The sequence below is a fragment of the Labeo rohita genome, chromosome 5 (genome assembly GCF_022985175.1).
Source record: "Labeo rohita strain BAU-BD-2019 chromosome 5, IGBB_LRoh.1.0, whole genome shotgun sequence".
Taxonomy (NCBI): Eukaryota; Metazoa; Chordata; class Actinopteri; order Cypriniformes; family Cyprinidae; genus Labeo; species Labeo rohita.
In genome coordinates, this window is record NC_066873.1 from 44,034,448 (window position 1) to 44,057,591 (window position 23,144).

The 23,144-nt window shown below is 34.4% G+C and overlaps 1 protein-coding gene across 1 annotated transcript in view; it reads left to right on the forward strand.

Annotated features, from left to right (window-relative positions):
• The first annotated feature begins 637 nt into the window (after positions 1 to 637).
• Positions 638 to 23,144, forward strand: part of LOC127165215 (carbohydrate-responsive element-binding protein) — a 30,395-nt gene continuing 7,888 nt past the window's right edge. The window contains exons 1-9 of the mRNA XM_051109587.1: positions 638 to 1,169; positions 5,333 to 5,439; positions 6,031 to 6,113; positions 6,245 to 6,334; positions 9,973 to 10,011; positions 16,116 to 16,290; positions 16,834 to 16,914; positions 20,831 to 20,982; positions 22,204 to 22,870. Coding sequence (XP_050965544.1) covers positions 805 to 1,169; positions 5,333 to 5,439; positions 6,031 to 6,113; positions 6,245 to 6,334; positions 9,973 to 10,011; positions 16,116 to 16,290; positions 16,834 to 16,914; positions 20,831 to 20,982; positions 22,204 to 22,870 — 1,759 coding nt within the window. The 5' untranslated portion in view covers positions 638 to 804. The remainder of the gene's footprint in view (positions 1,170 to 5,332; positions 5,440 to 6,030; positions 6,114 to 6,244; positions 6,335 to 9,972; positions 10,012 to 16,115; positions 16,291 to 16,833; positions 16,915 to 20,830; positions 20,983 to 22,203; positions 22,871 to 23,144) is intronic.

Genomic DNA, 23,144 nt, shown 5'->3' on the forward strand with positions numbered 1-23,144 from the left:
GATATTAAGTAAAGATCATGTTCCATGAAGATATTTTGTTCATTTCTTCTTCTCATAAATAGATCAAAACTTTTGAGTAGTAATATGCATTGCTAAGAACTTCATTTGGACAACTTTCTCAATATATATATATTTTTTTACATTTATTTATTTGCACCCTAAGATTCCAGATTTTCAAATAGTTGTATCCAGCCAAAATATTGTCCTCCCTGGTGAAAAAAACAGCATATGCTGGTAGGTATGTTTTGATGCTGGAATGCTGGTTAGGTAGGTTTTGATGCTGGTTTAAGCTGGTCCTTTGCGGGTTCATGCTGGTCCTTGACCAGCAACATGACCAGCAAAAACCAGCAAAGGACCATCTTAAACCAGCATCAAAACATACCTACCAGCATATGCTGGTTTTTTCACCAGGGCTATCCTAACAAACCATAGATCAGTGGAAAGCTTATTTATTCAATTTCAAATAACTGAGCCATATAACTGGTTTTGTGGTCCAGGGTCACATATTTACTGATCAAAAAGACTCTTACTAGTAATACTAGCTAATAATAGCAATATGCCACAGCACATCAATAGCTGGGACAGAGATCAACTCTTACATAATTGTGCTCGAGTTACAACCGCCTCAGGCTGCCAGAGTCTAAAACACAAAGCCCAAAGCAGCGTTTTAATCAGTGAGTTTTGATCATTATCACGCTTGATCTTTGACCTGCAGCTCTGCGGAGTGCGTACTAAGTATGCAGTGGAGTAGAGCGCACAGCGCGCCTCCTTAGGCGTTTTCTCAGTGAACTGCATTTGAGCGGTATGATAGTAACCACTAGACCAGCAGCGATGGCAAAGGCAGAGTATTCAGAAACTGCAGAGTCCAACCAGATCGTACCGGATTCAGAGTCCGATTCGGATCCGGATGACCACTTGCCCAGTGTGGACGCCGGAGCGGGATCCGGATCAGTCCGGCGAACTCAGGTGATCCACAGCGGACATTTCATGGTTTCTTCACCGCACAGCGACTCAATCAGGAGGAGAAGCGCAGCTCTTTATAATTCGGACTTTGATACCGTTAATAAACCGGACTGTCAGACCTACAGTTTTGGACCACTGAGCTCCAGACGGCTGAGCATTGACCCCACTCTCACACGCCTGTTTGAATGCATGACACTGGCGTACAGGTAAAAACAAACGTGTCATTTAACTCAGATTATATAAAGTGCACATTCTCCTCATGCTAATGTTTACATTACTATAAACCATATGTTTAACAGCAGTGTTTACATAACTGTAATTGTGTAATTTAACCTCAGTGCGAAATATACAGGGCTGTAAAATCTGTACAGATAAATTACTACAGATGAACTTACACCTCAGTGCAGTGTTTACATAACATGTATAATTTACCATTTAAGTCAAATTCACCTCACTGGTGAATTTGACTTAAATGGTTAGTGAGTCTAACCTCACTAAAAGGTTTACATTACTATAAAATAATTGAAATGATTAATACAGTTTATGAATTATTAATATATACATTTCAGTGAGGTATAAGTTCAACTTTAGTAATTTATCTGTAGCTGTTTACAGTAATTTACACACTGCGGTGAGGTCAAATCAAAGTTAGGTTGTAATTGTTTTATAACGGTATACATATTGTAATGAGGTGAATTTCACTTGTGAAATTGTCAGATGTGACAAAACCACATTCAGTTTTTTTCTGAAAGATGAATTTAAAAAAAGCCTTCCATTGATGTATGGTTTGTTAGGATAGAACAGCATTTGGCCGAGATACAACTTTTTTTGAAAATCATAAATTTGAGGGTGCAAAAAAAAAAAAAAAATATTGAGAAAATCAAATGGAGTTCTTAGCAATGCATATTACTAATCAAAACGTTTTGATGATGTATTTATGGTAGGAAATCTACAAAATATCTTCATGGAACATGATCTTTACTTAATATTCTAATGATTTTTGGCATAGAAGAAAAATTGATCATTTCTACCTGACCAATAGCCACATTTTTTTGGCTATTGCTACAAATATAACCTCTATTAAACAGTGTTTGTATTGTTTTAAACCTGTTAAAATACAGATAATTTTACCTCACTTGTACTTTTTACCTGAATTGTACATTAACATAATTGTTACATAACAAATACTGCAGTTGAACTTAAACCAAACTTACCTCATTACAGTTAAACTACAGGTAATTTACAATTCAAATAAAAAAAATCACCTCGCTGCAGTGTGTATAATATTAAAAATCTGTTACAGAACAAAGCTACAGTTCAGCATATACCTCACTGAAATGAATACATAAGTTTGAAACAGTTAACGTACATAAAACTTATATTTTAAGTAAAATTCACTTCATGTGTGTGCTGATACAAAACAGTTACAATTTAACTTCAATTTACCTCACTGGAATGCATGAATTACTCTGAAGTTACAGATAAATTACTACAGTGCATAATTTATATTAAGTTTCACCTTATGGCAACGCTTTTTGTTATATAAAACAGGTAAAATACAGTTACATTTCAACAAATTTACACATGTAAATACTCAGAAATACAGGTTTTTTTTTTTCAGTTTTATTTTAGCAGACCTGTTGCATTTGGCTTTGTAAAAAAATAATTTCAAAATGCTATATAATATATGAATCAAAAAGTTAATAAAATGTCACAGCAGTAAGAAGTGGGAGTGAGAAAGACTGAACTCTTCTAAATTCAGTCTTGCTTTCGAAACAGCTGTGAAATCCTTGACTGGGTTAAAAAAACTCATTTGGACTTTGATTGGAGTTGGAAGACAAACGAGGTGAGAGTTACAGAATAACGAGAGGAGACACACCACTTTCTCCCAAACATACAGTACACACATTTTCTTAACCCACAATATTGCCACACACAGACAGCAGTGTATTTCTTTTGGCTGTCTGACCTAAATGTCTTGAAAGTTTTATTTACTATATTGAGAAATTTCTTGATGTAATCCTGCTTTAAATCTTTATTGGTTTGTAAGTATATTGGGCCATTAAAAGCTTTGAGTCCATTTGTGTTAAACACCCTACACTGAAGTTGTTCCTTAAAGTTTAAGACTTTAAGGTTTTGCAGTGTTGCATTTTCTTATACATTCCATATTATTTGCTGTATGCTAATGATTGCACCAGACAAACCTTGTTACAAGAACTGGGGAAACTAATAGGCACTAGCTGTTGAAAATATATTATGATGCAACCACAGTATGACTTTGGCCATGAGTCAGCAATAGTAATCTATGGCACTCCAATCACCTGACGTCAGCTGAGACGAGGAATCATGTCAGCATGGAAAGGCTATCAAAACCATCTGCTCGTGTCACCACATATAATGACTGTTGTTATTGGACAGTGAGATACAGATATCATGCCATAAAAACACTATTGAATGTTCTCTGGTATCATCAGTGGTAGCTGTTACGGTAAGCACCACTATACTGATTACATTTAAACAAACCTTTAACCCTAAATATTAAGCAGTGCAACCACCCTAGAACACATACACATTTTCTTCAGAAATGTTAAAAACTCTAGTTCGCTGGTTTCTAGTCTGCAGGCAGTTACTGCAGCAAAATAATTTAGAAATAAAAGCACTAAAGAAAAAAAATCATCTGCATTCATGTGACTATTAACCAGCATCATAGAACTGTAAAAATGTGAAAGTGTTATAAAATTAAAAAAAGTAAAATAAACAACAATCAAAATTAGTTTAAAAAGATGACAAATTTTACTTGTTTACCTGCATTTCATGCTATTAACATGCATTGTTAAATTATTTAAATATTAACTTAAAGGAGAAGTCCACTTCCAAAACAAAGATTCACATATAATGTACTCACCCCCTTGTCATCCAAGATGTTCATGTCTTTCTTTCTTAAAAATTAAAATGTTAAAAGATTAAAATATTTTTAAATTGTATTTTTTTTTTAATGAAAATAACCAATCGTTGCACTAGATAAGACCCAAACTGGTTTAGGGGTTTCTGAGGGATCTGCATATAGTTTAATTAGAACAATAAAATCGTAAAATAATGAATTTGTAAATAAAAACAATACAAATAAAACACTTAAAAAAAGAAATAAATATTTTATTTGTTTGCCTGCATTTCCGAAATCATAGAACGTGAACATGTAAACATGTTGTTAAATTACTGAAATATTAAATTAAAATATTTTTAATGCAAAGCCTGGTTTCCCAAACCGGTTTAGGGGGTTGTGAGGGAACTTCAGGGAGTTTAATTAGATTAATTAAATCATAAAAATGCAGAATTTTATTTAGTGAAGAATTTGAAATAACATTAACCAGCATCATAGACCCATGAACATGTGAAGGTGTTGTTACATTATTGAAATGTAAATGTAAAATATTTCTAATGTAAAGCATGATAATCTCAAATTGGTTTAAGTGATTGTGAGGGAACAGCAGTTTAATTAGAATTTTTAAATTGAAAAAATGTAAAGTAAAAATGAATATTCCAAATTAAAAACAATCTATTCATCAATATTTGTAATATTTTAAAAAATATTTTTCCAAATATTTTGGGGGTTTGTGAAGAAACTGCAGGGAGTTAAATTAAATTAATAAAATCATAAAAATATAGGATCAAAATGTATAAAGAATTTTAAAATAAAAAACATGAGATTATTAACCAGCCTCATAGAATTGTGAAAATGCGAAAGTGTTATAAAATTATTGAGGGACTTTTGGAAGTAAATATTTTACCACTGTCATTCACTTGTTTTTTTACTATACACCTACACTAAGGTGTATCCTAGTAGTGGTGTAAACAGGAAGGAGGAACAGACATTTTATTGTATTTTATTTTTTTCAGCCCGATGACGCCCTATCAGTGTTGTTTATTTGTCAGGGTTTTCTGTCATTCCAAGCCATATCCCGCATTTGAGCAATCATTCTCACCAGACTCTTAGCAACTGAGTGAACACAGCACTCTTGGTTCACTTGTCTCCTGTTTTTAGAGGTTAAGTGCACTAGAGCCATCAGTAAATGGTGTAAAGTGCCATCAGAATATGTGCAGATGGGCAGCTGTGCCGCTGCATTAGACTGATGAAATTATTCCGACTGCAAACACAGTTCAAAGTGCCTGCTGGATGAAGAAAATCATGTTTGTACAGAGCCAGCAGGGTGAAGAGGGAAGATTTCGCCATTGCGTCTCAACCCTTGTGTCTTAGTCTCAAATAAAGATAGATTATTGCACATTTCAGTTCATTTATGTTGTTTATATTTACTGTGTGAATAAAATGACATCTAATGTTGATTGAAGTGATGTTTGTGTTTCTCCTCAGTGGGAAGATTGTGTCTCCAAAGTGGAAGTCTTTCAAAGGTCTGAGGTTGTTGTGGAGGGATAAAATCCGGCTGAATAACGGCATTTGGAGGGCCTGGTTCATTCAGTGTGAGTTTCCTGATCTCATTTCTATTCTGTTACACACAGTTTACTTCATTTCTCATTTACAAGTGTTTCTCTGAACTATTCCTCACTATATTCACTATATAGCATATCTTGGCTGCATGATTATTTTATATTATTGCAAAATGTAAACTGTACAGCTCTACAGTATATGCAGTTGTATATATATTGCATCCAGCTTTATTTGCATGCATACAGTACACTCACATTAAGCAATATAGCAACTGACTGTTTTTTTATTTTGTGACAAAATGCACAATATTGCACAATAAATCACCCAGCTCTTTATATAAAGTTGGATATATAAGTACAGTATGTCCAACTTTGTCTGCATCTGTCTGAATACTCAATTCTGATTGGCTGGAAGGTGTGCATTCAGACCATTTATAAGTTAAATGCTTGAATCCAACACTGAACAAGCACATAAACATAACACTTTTACTTAACATATTTTGGATGGCAACTTGGTCTGTGTTGGTCCCAACACTTGCAAAAAAGTGCTGTAATGGTACCTTGATACTTGTTAATCTGGACCAGTAATCCCAGAAATGCATAATGAAATGTAAAATGCTATAGATGTGGAGAAAAGGAAGAACCCCGTGTGTGGATTTGTCACGCCGCTGGAGGGTTCGGAGGCGGATGCACACGGCAAACCTGAGGTGAGTCCGATCTCAAAGACAGATCTGAAATAATCAAATTAATTTAGAAGTTTAGAAGAGAGGATTTTAATATTTGCCACGTGTAAGGCATCACCTGCTGTGTTTAATGTGTTTGTTTATGCCATTTACAGGCGATTATTTTGGAGGGAAGCTACTGGAAGAGACGGATAGAGGTGGTGATAAAGGAATATCACAAATGGAGGATTTACTATAAGAAAAGAGTAAGTAACTGACCAAATGTAATAGGACATAACTGTGTATTATATGTGCAGATCACATTTTGGACATTCATAAATAAACTATCATTCAGAAGTTTGAGGTTTGGTAAGATTTTTTAAAGGGGTCCTATTATGCTCCTTTTCAAAGTCTTGATTTGTTTTGGAGGTGTACTAGAACATGCTATCATGCATAATGGTGCGAAAAATGCATTATTTTTCACATAATATACGTCATTACAATACCTTTCTCCCAGCCTGGCACAGAAGGCTCGATTAATTCCGGGTTTAATGAAGGCCCGCCTTCTGAAAAAACAAAATGTGTTATGATTGGTTAGCCATCCCAGTGCGTTGCAATTGGCGAACAGCTTAGGCGGTGTTTCAGTACTGCCACACCCCTTGTCAAATCAGTTAGCGCAAGCTAGATTAATAGTGAATCTTACTTTATAAATATGGATATTTTTCTTACAAAAACGCCTGGATTCGCTACAGGAGACACCCGGGAGCCATGCGAGGCACTTTTTATTATGGGTGGATGCACTTTATTAGACTTTATTAGACTCCGATTGCATTCGTCTGAAAGAAGGAAGTCATATACACCTAGGATGCATGGAGGGTGAATAAATAATACACTACAGTAGTGTTGAGACCTATCCTCACCCTGCGAGGTCACTGATACATGATGTTATCGTGCTAATTTATTTAATTTTTTTACATACTTAGTTTCCAGCTCCAGCATAAGGCTAAAAGCAGCCTAACATTATCAAAGAACATCATTAATGATTAGCCTAGCCTATTCTAGTGCAAGTTTATGCATTTTAAAAAACACTTGTGTTATAAGTGAAGCTATCTACACTGTATGATGAATAAATCTCTTACCACACACTGCACACGTCTGCAGCACGTTACTGCTGTGAAGCGACCACTCTAGTCAATGCTTGTGTTTATACCCGTGACACTGCGGCTCGTTGAAGCGGTTCTCCGCACTGCATTGCTAAAGTTAGGCTAATCCCCCACCTCGGCCCTACCCTCGCCCCAACCATTCAAATGTCCGTAGGCGGGATTTAATTTAATGATATTCTAATGGGCCGCGTTGTGACATCATTGCATGTGGAAAACAAATGCTGTAGTCCAAAGGAGCCGTTCGTTGTAGTTCTTGAAAAGACATTTTTAAAAAATGAAATATCTCCCTTTGGAGTGGACTTTGAGATTAGTAACTTTGTAGATCTTTTTTATGCCCAAAGATACACACCACACACTGACTAAAATTCAAAAAGTGAAAAAGCATAATAGCATCCCTTTAAAATGACAAGAAACAGGTGGATAAAGACTGACAATCGATGTTTAATATTCCGAAATTATTGTTTCAAGAAATGTAAAGCATTTTGGCTCGTTTATGTGTCTTTTGTTCTATGAGAGCTGTGTTTGGAGGGAGGGAAGTGTTTTTCTGAATCTCTGAATGTGTTTCATCTATTTGCGCACATTGTTTTGAACTATACTGTATAGCTGTGTTTTGTGATCAGGGCTGTCCCAGGCATAATTGCAATGTGTGATTTTTGAAACTCGAAAATTAGATTATTTTTAATTTTTAAAAAAGCCATTATTTTATTTGAAAGAGTTACTCATTTTACTTTATTGACAAACTATTTTAGTTTGTCTTGTAGGTTTTTTTCATTCGATCAGATAACATTTTAAGCTGTCATATGGTCATGTTACAACGTGCCCCTCACATGTTACAATATACCCCACCTATGGGGCATGTTGTCACATTTCACTTCCTGCCCCTGCCACTTCAATGCCCCTGCATTAAATTATCCAAGGATATGTCAAGAACTGCCAAGCATTAGGCCTACATTTAAGTGAAAATGAATGGCAGGTAATTTGCAGCTTTTTTTATGTTTGCGACCAGAAAAAATGGTAGGATAGTGTAGAACACGGATTCACGTCATGTGCCTGCAGTGCCTCTGTGAACAGAGAGAACATAATAAAAGGCCTACAAAAATATAAGTTCATTAACAGGTTAACAAAACGAAAGAATAAATTGTGCTGATTTGAATCATTGTGACATGCTCCGATGTTCACAGAAAGGACAGGATTTTTCAAAATCTGTATGTAAAGCTCTGTTGATCTGTATGATCAACTGTTGCAAAAGTAACAGCTGCAGTGATCGTGTCAGCGCTTCACACGCACACTTAACATATTTTTGCTAACTTGACGTCACAGCCTGTTCATTATCAAAATAAAATACAGTTAAAGAAATCTAAAATGTTACACTGCTCAGTTTAAATAATCCGTAGTACAGTCTGTGCCGTTTAGCATGATCAGCGCCTCACTGCTGATATAGCCTACTTCGATAAAGAACAAAGCCTATAGTTTAGCATCCAGATACGTCGTGAATATGGAAACATTTGGATTCATGCAGAATAAGAGAGGTTTTGGTTTTGCTTTTAAATTAATTAGTTCTGTCTTGACATTTATATTTAACCTAAATAGAGGATTTGTTATGGAGAAAAGGGAACTGAAAGGGGAACTACAAACATTGTGTTTGTAATGTTTATAGTTATGCATTATTTACCTAGTCTACATTATTTCTTAATGTAATGATAAAATGCGACATTTTCCTCTCAAAACGCTTTTTTTAAACCATGCTGCAAACATTTTTAAATATCTTGAAGAAAACTTTAATGTCTCTAAAGCGTTGACAGTTTCTTCTTTCGTTTAATACATTTGATCAAAATCTAGAAACGATGATGTTTTTTGTTAAAATCGGTATTGGCCAAAGAAAATCCTAACGGATTTTAAATGTATTTACTGTCTTGATTAATTTAATACATCCTTGCTGAATAAAAAGTATCCAAAAAACATACTGAACTGTAGTGTATACTGTGTATTTCATTAATTATTCCCATTAATAAACTCCCAGATGAAAGATATCTCATAATAAACAACAATGTAGAAGTCGACTGTAGTTCAAATGTAAGTTTTTCATGTGCAATGCTAATATCAAGAAAGTGATAAATGACCAATATAATTCCAATATAAAATAGCAGAAGAATTATTTACAGAACATTTACTTAATATTCACTAAATTATTTGACAACAGAAAGTGCTTTGTCAATTTGGTTTCGATTTGGTTCAAACACTTCTGTTAACTTGACAAGTGAAAAATATGGCTTGATTTATCATATTGATTTATCACCACAGTAGTCCCACCAAAAAATGTGGGACATAAGATCACTGTCATGATCATAGACATCTGGTTGACACAAGTGATTCTGAACTGCACCCTTTACTTACTGAAATGACTAAGATCGTATGTGATTGTGTTTTTAAGGCACTAGACCTGAGCTAGTAATATGGCACAATATTTTTCCCACTGTTGAGCTACTATTGCAAAACTGCAGGAGCAACTTTGGGTCAAGAACCCAAAGTTCAATATTCACAGGAAGGGCCAGTAAAATCTCTGACCCCAGTCAACCTCACAAAGTGAACAAACCATATCCTCAATATTCTCAGGTACTGAACCACTGTTAAGATTAAGAGGGTTTTTTCAGCATTTTAAGGTCAGTCCCTGTTTGATTTTTGTGATATCTTAGGATTGTAAGACAGTGCTATATCTGATTTATTTTTATTGTATTTTTTAGCTTCAGAAGAACAAAGACCTGCTGTCCATGCTACAGAAGGTAAGATCACTGAGAAACGTAACTTCTTAATGCAGTCAATGACAGTAAATAATTTGATTTTGCAATCGCTAGTGGTGCAGAAATACACATTTAAACTTTAAAGATCTTTAAAGAGACATTTAAACCAAAAAAGAAATTTCTGTTATCATTTACTCCCTGTATGACCTTATTTTTTATATATACATATTCTGAATAATGTTGAGATCCAAACATTTATGTTTGGGTGACCTATCCTTTTAAGAAAAGTACAAATACAGTGGTTAAAGTCAAACTACTTTGATTATTTTTTTTAATGTTATGAATAGGGTCATGGAAAACATGCAAATATTAGGGAATATTAAAACTAAGTCATGACATTTTCTAGAGTGAATCTTTTTCTTTCTGATGAAACGTTTCATCAGCTAGATATTGATTTTTGTGAGTGTTTGTGTAATGTAAAACCTTCCCACTATTATTAGAAACATTATTATTATTATTAGAAATATTATATATTTTAATGCATTAATTATGCATTGTATTGCATAATTATAATGCACCTTATAATGCATTGTATGACTTCATGAATAACTGTAACCACAGTTATAATACATTAAAATGCTTGTCTATTTATTTGTACACCTTTAGAAAGTATAAAGCATTAAAACATAAGACAAACCAAAAGCCTGCAGATTAACAAGGAATCTGCAAATATTATAATGAATTTTAACTTTGGTTACACTTGTTAATGAAAATATATAATGCATTACCAAGTACATTATGAATCTTTTATAATGCATTATACATAAAATGTTACCAAGGCATTTCTCGACTAATAAATATAAATGTAAACTTAAAATATTGGTATCTGGCGTACAAAAGGAAATTGAGGAAAGGAAATCTACCACAAATTAATTTGTAAAAAATCCAAATTGAGTAATCAAAAGCATTCTGTGGCTCTGTGAGTGACCTGTAAGTTTTTTGGCTCAAAATGTGTGGGAATCCTGTGTAAAGACATGTGAGGGGTAATTATGCCTGTTTTGGAGGGTTTAACCAATGTAAAGCAGCATGTTTATTCATATTTTGAATTTATTATCATAATCCTTCTGGATTCTGCAGGTACACATGCTGTTTCACACAGATTTCTTGTTTTTGCTGACGTTTTTGAAGATCTCTTTCATATCTGTGGGCCAAAACGCAGCTGTGATTATGGCCTAGTGTAAATTATTGATGAGTTAGTGTAGTGTAGCGTTTACTTTAGTAGGTTAGCGGTGCAGGTCATGTTTGCACAGCTCAAGTGCATTTCTATTAATAGTCGCCCCTCAGATTTTGCTTCCCTCAGCTGGTTGAAAAATTAAAAAGATCCACCATGTACGAAAAACGTGAGTAAATGTAAACGCGCAAATTCACTTGCGTCACGGCCCGTCATACGGATGAGAAGACGAGTCATTTGATTGCCTTTAGTGACTAAAGTGCTAATCTTCCCTTCTGTTCAATGAGGCGGTCAGAGAAACGCACATTCAGGCTTTAACAGCATTTTAATCAAATCTGACCCACATACTGCAAGATGTGATTTGGCAGCACCTCTTTTAAATGCAGCTTATTCATGTGCTGCTTTGTGGATGTGAATGTGACTGATGATGTGAGTCCCCGCTTGCAAATAAAAGTGCTGATGCTTTCGGATAATACTGTACCATGGTACTTGGTGTTCAGTGACTACCATTTTTATATACTGTACTATGGTATGTGCATTCAAAAGTTTGAGGTCAGTCAGTTTTTACCTAAAGAAATGTATATTTTTAATCAGCAAGGATGCATTAAGCTGATCAAAAGTGACAGTAAAGATTTCTGTTTAAAATACGTGCTGTTGTTCTATTCATCAAAGAATCTTGAAAAATAAAATGTATCACAGTGTCCACAAAAATTTGAAGCAGCACAACTGTTTTCAACATCGATAATAATCGGAAATGTTTCTTGAGCAGCAAATCAGCATATTAGAATGATTTCTGAAGGATCATGTGACACTGAAGACTGATGTAATGAAGCTGAAAATTCAGATTTGCATCACAGGAAAAAATAACATGTTCAAGTAGAAAATAGTTATTTTAAGTTATAAAAATATTTTGAAATTTGACTGTTTTTGTACTGTATTTTTGATCAAATAAATGCAGCCTGGATAACACATTAAAAATTTTACTTATATTTGAATGGTAGTGTACTTGAAAGATTCAAACCTTAAACCAGTGCAAGCTGTTTAGGTGTTCTGTTTTTTTTTTTTGTTTTTTTTTGGAAGTTTTTTTTTTGAAGAGGTTTTTTTATGGAAGCCCTTTTCCACCACTGAATAAAGAATAAAAAAGGTAATTGTGAATTTTATTTATTTTGTGAGTTTTTTTCCTCGCAATTGCAAGTTTACATTTTCAGAATTGCTTGATTTAAAAACTTGCAATTTTTTTGAATTGTGAGATATAAACTTGCAAATCTGACTTTTTTTCTCACAATTGCAAAGTCAGAATTGCAATGCATGAACTCTCATTTCTGATAAATAAACTGAGAATAAATTCTGAGAACATCTAAATCTTTTTCCCCCTCAAAACTGGAATTTATAACTCGTAATTGCAATTTTATATCTCGCAGTTCTGAGAAAAAAAGTTAGAATTCCCAGATTCAAACTTGCAGTTGTGAGAAAAACTCGCAATTCCAACGTTTTTTTCTCAGAATTGCAAGATATAAACTCACAAGATAAACACTTGCAATTCTGACTTTTTTTCTCGCAAATGTGAGTTTATATCTTGCAATTCTGAGAAAAAAAACATTGGATTTGCGAGGTTGTGTCATGCAATTCTGAGAAAAAAGCAATAATTTTTTTTTTTATTCAGTGGTAGAAATGATTTGACCATTTGTGCTCCAGACTAGAGCTGAAGATCTTTGCCCGTCGGGTCCTGTCGGGTCCTGTCGGTTTTGGGCTTAATTAATATCATTTTATACGGGCTCGGGCCGGGCACGGGCTTGCGCCCCGGCTTGTGCGGTAAATGAGCAGTCCTGTGATGCCTTTCGATTAGCGCTAGAAAGATGCGAAAATGGATGTTGAGGAAGTGAAACAGAGGCTTGCCTCTGGCGATTACGTTTTGGCAAAACTTGCAAAATTAGTCAGATCAGTACTATGCATCCCGGCCAGCAGCAGTGAAAAGGTGTTCAGTGCTGCTGGACGCACCATCAGTGAGCGCAGGACCGCGCTAAAGCCATCTACCGTGGATTCAATAAATTTCCAACACAAAAACATGTAGCTTAATCTTGGTGAGTAAAGGTTTTTCATATTATAACTAAATATTAATTGAGTCTTAAATGCATAATGTAGACAGAGTATATAGGCTAATGTTGGCATTATTCTTTTATTAAATTTCAGCTGCTATTCACCGTCGCATTGAGGCCGGATTGTGGAGAGAAGTGGCGAAGCAAATCTTAATTTAGAATTTATCTTAATTTAATTTGTTAAGAAAGACTAATTTTTATTGGCGCGTTGGCCTAGTGTATGCCTAGGCCTATTTAGAGTGCTGAGATGTTACGATATTAGAAAAAGGCCTTATTTTATATATTTGTTCCAACTTCCAAGTGGCCTATAGCCTAAGTTAGTCATGAATAAATTATGTTAAAACATGTATAAATTACTCATTCTTGACAAAAGGCAAAAGAGCTGTGTGCTTGCGCACATTTGAATAACGTCGGGCTGTAAACGGGTTCGGGCTTTTAAAAAGCTGTCAGTCAAAACGTACTTGTCAGGCTCGGGCACTGTCGGGCCTAACTTTTAAGGCCTGATTACAGCTCTACTCCAGACGGCTGTGCTGTTAGTTTACTAAGTGATCAGATACACTATTTTCACCTGCTTGAACAAAACAGGTGAAAAAAATCCCACAGATGCACTTTGAAGCAGGGACCCAAGTCATATCTACAGATAGGACGGCATGTCCCAGTTTGCCCTGGTGCTGAGGCGCAGTGTGTCAGTGTGCCAGTAGGAGGCAGTGAGTTTGCTCTCGTCCTCCACACGTGAGTGTGACAGCGGGAACTGGGTCAGGAACAAAAGAGCCGCTTGCCTTCAATGATACGGAGAAACCTGAGGAAAAAAAAGATGGAGAAATGAAAACATAATGGGATCGGGCAGGGGGTTCCTGTCTTTTACACATTTGCGTTAAACTGCTGTCGTTAAGACCTCACACGTAAGCACCGAGGCCCACGTACACACACATCATTTCTGCTCACAAACACGCTCTAGCACCAATACTATAATTTGCCACCTTTGTGCGTAAGAAAAAAAGACAGTGGAAAACAGAACGTAGGTAGTTTTCAGGAAAGACGTAATCATCGTCGCTGCTGTCTTGATTGTGGGTCTTCCTATAAATATGCGGCCCGCGCCGAGCTTCAGTCCTTGCAGAGTGGCAAAATCAGCAAGACTGCAGCTCTCTCTAGGTATAACAGATGCATTTGGGATTTTTCCAATAAAAGCCGTGAGTAGAATATCAAATCGGAGTGTTTCGTGTGTGTAACTGTTTTGTGAATTTGTGTTAAAGTCAAACCTTCCAAGGGAAAGAAATCTTTCATCAAAATGTGAAATGGCTGCTCGAAATGGTTGATTTTGTCCATTGGAAATTAATTGGATTATTGGAGCATGGTCAGTTTTAGTCATTTTATTTTATTTATTTTTTATTTTTATATATATTTTTTAAATGTCTGTATAGTTTTTAATTAGGTTTTAGTTTTTTTTAGGTTTTTTTTTTTTTTTAATTTAATTTAATTTTTTTTTTTACTTTAACAGAACTAAACAGAAATGAAAAATGTTGCCTTGATTATTAGCTAAAATTGTTTTTTAATTTTTTTTTTTAGTTGGCATTCATATTATTTCAACTAATTAATGAAAATGTTTTGTGGTTTTAGTTTTCTGTTGGAGGTGCGGGATTGTACTCGATTGTACTCGAGTAAAGATTGTGAGGGCACATGAATTTAAAAAATATGATATGCATGGATAAATCATTTATAATAAACATGCAATATTACATTAAAAAATATCAATATTGATTTCATGGTATTAACTGAACACAGAAATTATTGGCTCCCTTGTACAGTTTTAATTTACTAATTTATTCATTTTATTATTTTATGCTGTTTTTATAATTTATATATTTTTATTAATTATTATTATTATTGTTATTATTATTGCTATAATTATTCTTTTTTATTTTCTTGGCAGTTTTGCTTGACTGTGACATTACATTTGTTGTGCTGTGATCCCTCTGAACATTTTTTATTATTTTCGTTCTTTACAAAAAACAGTTAGCTGTTTAGTTTTTAATTGAGTTTTAGTTTTTATTTTTATTTTTATTTTTAGTTATTTTTTACTTCAAGTTAAGCTAAACAGAAATGAGAAATGTTTATATTTAATATATATATTTGGATTCTACTCGAGTAAAGATTACAAGGGCACATGAATAAAAAAATATTCTTGTTTTTTGTGTAAATTGTACAAAAATTGTAATTTATATTCGTTCTTTACAAAACCCAATTAGCTGTTTGGTTAATCAAAGATATCTCAATGGGAAAAAAACAAGCCCTTTGCCTTTTTCATACAATGGTTTGCAAATCTGTTTTCGTATTTAAAAATGTATTATCTGTATCTTGTATTTCTTCTTGTGTCTTGCTCAGTATGTGTGTGTGTAAACAGGAAGGCTTTTTTTCTCAACAGGATTTTCAATACATTTCCTTAAATCTTCCAACTGAAAATGGCTTATTTGTATTGGACAGATTGTTTTGTGCTTGAACAAGCCTTTGCTGCATCTAGCGATTTTAAAATATAAATGCAATTGCCTTTGGAGGAAATGGTCTGAGCTTCAGTTTAATGTTACATAAATAGTTCTTGCTTGTGGTTGTGAACATGGTCTGCCTTGTAGTCATATATAGATGTAGGAACCTTTTTTTTTGGGTGATGTTTGTTAATGAAAGCATCATATTACTACTTCATTTTACTATTTAGTGTTACTGGTGAGACCAAACCTCTTACATTAAGTATTAAAGTTGAGTATGAGTGTCGTCCAGACCTCAATATTTCCTCTAATCATGCGTCTCAATGCCGTTCTCCACAGAGTCCTATCAGCAGGACAGGGCTGGAGAAATGGACCAGTCAGATCTATCCAGAGCCCGAGGCGGCATCGGAGGAAGTGCACATGTTTGACTTGGATTGCTTCCTGTCAGACATTTCTGACACGCTGTTCACCATGACCCAGAAACCCAGTCCCTGGAGTGGAGACCGCCAAAACAGTGAGTCCACAGAAGGATGATTCATCCAAAAATGATTTACTCACCTTCATGTGATTCCAGACCCAGAAAATTAGTATTTGCTCATTAAGATGCACAAAGTACCAGGCTGGACATCACTGATGATAGTAGTTATTGGTGCATGACTTGTAATTAATCATATTGTGCCAATTTTGAAATATGCTCAAGCAAACAAGGATTATAGACTACTTTTATGGTTTTTGCCATTTTTGGAGCCTTAAAGCACCTGGTCATTATCTGCATTCATTTTATGAAAAACATATAATCATATAACCATATAAAAATATGATCTTATTTTAATTTTCTTAGAAAAAAGTAAGTCATTGCGTTAAAGTGTTTTAATTTTGGATTTCATAAATGAGACATGATTTTAGAGATGGAGAATTTAGTTACATAAGTTTATAACATTATATTCAGGAAGGATGCCACACCCTGAAACAAGGAACTTTAAAAGAATAAATTCTCCAAACAGAGCAGGGTTAAACCCACACATCCTTACAGTCCCTTTCAATCCTGTCGTCTCAGCGTACACCAGTAATGCTGACATGATCCAGCCCGGCTTGACACCATTACAGCCCAATTTGGATGACCTGATGGACATACCAGGTGAGTTTATTGAACTCTTCGATTCACTTTTTATTATACATCTTTATTATACTGGCATTGCTCCGCTTTATAACTCTAACTAAATGGTTTTATATGCTGTGTGCCGCTCTGCACCCTGGTCCTGGAGCCTCAGACGCACTTTATTATAAAAAAGTGCAATATGAAATGCATTTACACCTTCCTGCTGTAGTTGGAATGCTAATTAAAAATATAATATAAAAATATAATTTAAATAAAAAATAGTCATTAACAAAATGAATTGGTGTAAAAAAAACCAAAAAAACGATGCAATTAATTTGTAATATTAATAGATTTATTTAGTATCTGTAGTTTGAATGTTAATAAAAGTATAATTCAAATATAAATAGTCATTAACATTTAAATAGTCATTTTCCTATTTTTTCAATATTAACACAATGATTCATATTAATAAAAAAGTTTCATCTGTAGTTTGAATTGTTAATAATAAATATAATTTAGATGTAATTTAATTATTTAATATTAATTGATAATTTAAATTAAATATAGTCATTAATATAATTAATATAAAATTTCCCTCTAAGGACATTTCCTCATCTGTGTCAGGGTCATTTAAAGGGTAAAGAGTCAGTGACTGAAGAGTGGAAGTCAGACAGGATGTGATCAGCCCTGAATAGTGAGTCATTTGTAGGGTTGAGTTTACTTTAGGACAGCAGCACCGTTCACTCATTCAGTTCCCTCCATTCATGTTCCAGTCTATCTTGTCTTTACTGCAAAATCTTTACTGATTTTTATATTATAACATAAATGTAAGAATAATTAGACATAGACATATTATTGTAGATATATAATGACGACTGATATTTACAGTTGAGGTCAAAAGTGTACATACACCTTGCAGAATCTGCAAAATGGTAATTATTTTACCAAAATAAGAGGGATCATACAAAACGCATGTTATTTTTTATTTAGTACTGACCTGAATACAATATTTCACATAAAAGCCATTTACATATAGTCCACAAGAGAAAATAATAGTTGAATTTATAAAAACTGCCTGCTGTTCTTCAGAAAAATCTTTCTAGTTCTGCAAATTCTTTGGTTTTTCAGCATTTTTGTGTATTTGAATCCTTTCCAACAATGACTGTATGATTTTGAGATCCGTCTTTTCACACTGAGGACAACTGAGGGACTCGTATGCAACTATTACAGAAGGTTCAAACGCTCACTGATGCTCCAGAAGAAAAAACAATGCATTAAAGGAGAAGTCCACTTCCAAAACAACAATTTACAAATAATTTACTCACCCCCTTGTCATCCAAGATGTTCATGTCTTTCTGTCTTCAGTCGTAAAGAAATTATGGTTTTTGAGGAAAACATTTCTGGGTTTTTCTTCATATACTGGACTTCAATTGTGCCCCCAATTTTGAACTTCCGAAATGTAGTTTAGAGGCAGCTTCAAAGGACTCTGAACGATCCCAGACGAGGAAGAAGGGTCTTATCTAGCGAAACAATCTGTCATTTTTTTTGAAAAATAAAAATTTGTATACTTTTCACAAAAGCTTGCGTAGCACAGGCTCTCGGATGCGCGTCCACAGGTCGTTCTTGAACGATTCGTTCATTTTGAACGAATCTTTAATGTGACTCGCGAAGAACGAGTACATAAATAGTCTCGGGGAGTGATTCGTTCAGTCGTGCATGCGCAACATCCTATTAGGTTCTGTACTGAAATTAGTTCAACTGTTTCGAGTCTTCAGGTGTTTCGAGTTCGTTCGTTCATTTTATGGGGCTGTCATGTGACATTGATTTAGCTAAAATTAATGAAATGACTCGAAAAAAGATTCGTTCATTTTGTTAAACAAGACTCAAAGGTCAGAGTCGGTAAAATCATCTGAACTTCCCATCACTACTACGAATCACGTCTAAGTTCAGCGTCTTTGTACTCCGGCTAAAAAAGGTAGAGTATGGCGAAAAACTCCATCTTATTTTCTCCTACAACTTCAGAATCGTCCGACACATTGTACCTTTTTGATTGTAAACAGCGTTTGACTTACTTGCACTTTCTTAGTCTTTGCGCGTTCGCGCAAACACTGGGTCTGTAGTTCCGCCTACGTTCCGCGTGACCTTTTGACATGATTCAATATTATGTAGTGAACACGCATGCTAGAACCTGTGCTACACGAGCTTTTGTGCTTAAAAAGTATAAAAAATTTATTTTTATTAAAAAAGATGACTGATCGTTTCGCTAGATAAGACCCTTCTTCCTCGGCTGGGATCATTTAGAGCCCTTTGAAGCTGCATTTAAACTACATTTCGGAAGTTCAAAATCGAGGGCACAATTGAAGTCCTGAAAAATCCTGAAATGTTTTCCTCAAAAACCATAATTTCTTTACGACTGAAGACAGAAAGACATGAACATCTTGGATGACAAGGGGGTGAGTAAATTATTTGTAAATTGTTGTTTTGGAAGTGGACTTCTCCTTTAAGAACCGAGGGTCAAAAATTTTGGAATTTTGAAGAACCGGGTAATTTTAACTTATTTTGTCTTCTGGAAAACATGTATGTATCTTCTGTAGCTTCTGAAGGGTAGCACTAAATGAAAGAAATATGATTTTCAGCCAAAATTAAAAAAAAAAAAAGTAAACATCATCATTCTGTTCAAAAATTTTCACCGCCCAGCTCTTAATGCATCATTTTTCCTTCTGAAGCATCAATGAGCAGTTAACTAACCTTGTGTAGTAGTTGCATGCGAGTCCTTCAGTTGTCCTCAGTGTGAAAAGATGAATCTTAAAATTATACAGTCATTGTTGGAAAGGGTTCAAATACACAAAAATGCTGAAAAACCAAAGAATTTGTAGGACCTAAAGGATTTTTCTAAAGAGAAAAAGGAATTAGGGACGCATGAACAACTGTCACTAAACAAAATAACACAGCTGTGGATCCTTCAGGTAACAACACAGTAAGAATCAAGTGTATGTAAACTTTAGAAAGTGGTCAATTTTATAAATTTAACTATTATTTTCTCTTGCGGACTATATGTAAACATCTTTTATGTGAAATATCTTATTCAGGTCAGTACAAAATAAAAAATAACATGCCTTTTGTTTGATCCCTCTTATTTTGGTAAAATTTTTCAACTGTATAACATTTTATGTAATTATCTGTTATACTGTTCTCATTAATTTACATTACACGCACCACTTTTGGGCCTCTGAATAAAATTAAGCTGTTTTTCCTTCATATTCTCATTGTATCATGTTATGTGAGCCATAAAAGCCTAATGTATCAAATATGATGCTCAACAAAACACATGTGGACATTTGGAATAGCACTATCAGGGTGTATGTAATGGACTTGTGCACCAGCATATGACTGTCATGTCCCTGGCAGTGTTTGCGGTGGTCAGCTGGCAGGACTCACGAGGCTCTGGACACGCTGTCTGTCTCATTTCATTGTGGTGCTGCCAGCTTTCTCACAAATATAAACACAGACTCCACGAGCTTTGTGCGAAGATGTGCTTCCATGCTCTTCTTACTGGATCAGTATGGTAGAGATTAACTTTATATAGCTTTATAGCTTTATATATTCTGCTCAGTAGCATCACAGTGGTAAGTGTTCTTATGATAATATAAATTCACTCTGCTGAAGAGTGCATATGGCTGTGTGAAACATTGCGGTCTAGTATTTAATAGTCACATGAAGCACGTATCATCCTAGAAGGCACTCTGATTGGTTGCATGTGAGTTTGGCAGGTCTAGAGGAATAGTTTAGATACTGTGAGAGACTAAACTATGCTGCATGGACGCTTGCTTGTAGTGGAGACTAGATTCGTCGATTCACAGTTGACGTGTGGGAATTTTCAGGGTATCTCTGAAGATAAATGTGAGTCATGCTCACCTACTTGTGAAGAATTAACCTCATGCTCATGGCTTTCTAGACATTTTCATGAGTTTCCGCGGGCAGCCGATGGAGCATGTGGGTTATTCAGACTGCAGCTTCTTTGAGAGTTCATCTAGCGGGGCGTTTCCTTCAACTCCTTCCTCTGCCGTCACCAGTCAGATGATAAACACAGAATCTCTGCTAACACAGGTACAACACTCATTCATGGTTAAAAAAGTGTGTAATTGTATGTAAACATGACTGTTTTCTCAAACGATTCCCCCGCCTGCCATTAATAATATCTATTATTATATTAAAATGTATTTTAATTGATATTGTAATATTTAGATACATATGCATACAAATTTGATCTCCTTAGTTTTTTACTTGCTTACAATAAAATTACTAAATAACAATAAAATAAATATTATTATATTATATTATATTATATTATATTATATTATATTATATTATAATTACTACCATGGATGTAAGCATAGTACACATTTCAACTTGCTTACAATAAAATTACTAAATAACAATAAAATAATATTATATTATATTTGTTATAATTATTATTATAATAAGTATTATATTATATTATGTTATATTATATTATATTATATTATATTATATTATATTATATTATATTATATTATATTATATTATATTATATTATATTATATTATTATTATAATTATTATATTATAATTATTACCATGGTTTTAAGCTTGGTACACATTTAAACTTGCTTACAATAAAATCAATAAAATAAATACTATTATATTATATTATATTATATTATATTAGAATTATTACCATAATATAAACATAGTTATAAGCATAGTACACATTTAATCTTGCTTACAATAAAATTACAAAATAATAAATACTATTATATTATATTATTACCATGGTTATAGCATAGTACACATTTGCTTGGAATAAAATTACTAACTAACAATACAGTAAATACTATACTATACTTAAAATGTTTAATATAATAATTAAAACTTTTATGGATTATGATGCTGGCCTTGTTTGCCATGTAAACAGCCCCGATTCTAACATGATATCAAAAATAAACAAACAAACACATCTCAATATGTTTAGAATAAAATAACTAAAAATAAAGTTAAATAAATACAATTAAAAAAATGAAATACTTATATTATTTTGTAATTAATAGCATTGTTGGTTCGCATTTCAACAAAAATATTTAAAATAAAATTAACTGAAAAAATTATATATTATAACATATATTATATTTAATATAGAATCATTAATTTATTTTATTTTATACGTTTTAATGTTTGAACACTGTGCCATGCTTCAGATTATCTCATAAGATTTCACATAAATTCAGTACATTTTCCCAAAAGTGTTTGACCTTTGTCAAATAAGTTCACTTTTATTTGTTTTCATTTTTAGCCTCCTCTCTCAGCTGAAAGTTTACCACAGCCTTCTCCATCTGTAAACCTACCTGGACCCAGTTATCCTCGCCAGACCATCAACCCTGACATTACCTTCAACCCCAGTGGTGAAACCTCAGAGCCCAAGTTCAAAGGTCACTCAGAATACATCGGTGACTTCCACCACCCTCTGAACCTCTCGTCTGGCCTTGGCCCGTACGGTCAGCATACGTCATTTAGCGGTCACGCCACTGAGATGCCGGGTATCATGGCACAGGAAAGCCATTACCCGTCAGCCTACCTCAGACACAGATATTCCTCCAGCCAATCACGGACCTGCGCGACTGCCACATCCACGGTCATCACCCACACAGGCTCTGCCACGACCGTCCTGCCATTGGACGTCCAGCACGGGCACGGATACTCCAGCATGGCTGAGATGTTTCCTCCTGCCACATGCATGTCTTTGAGCTACCAGCCCATGACGGCAACCCCGTCTCTGCCTTCTCCCGGCGTCTCTCACTGCTTCTCTGTGCCGCAACAGGTGGGTGTGGCCACTGGCGGGGGGAAGCACAAACAAAAGACAGGAGGAGCCCAATTGGTTCCCAGGGTGATGACTTCATCTACAACCCCGCCCACTCAGACAAGCTGCCTGGCCAATCTGCTCTCTTCCAGATCTCAGGAGCGTATGTAGATGATTGATTCTTTTGTCATTTTTCCTGCTTAGTATTTCAGTTATTAAATATAAAAAAAATTAATAATTAAAAAAAAAAACGTAACCAAGAAAGAAAAATGTTGCCTTGGCAGCTAACTGAAATAAAATGAGATTTAGTTTAAGCACTAAAATTATTAAAACTAAAACTGAAATAAAAATAAATGAAAGCTAAATAGACATATTTTTAAAAAGTAATCCAAAAGACATAATCGCTTAGAAAAATGCTTGGAAATTAAACAGAAATT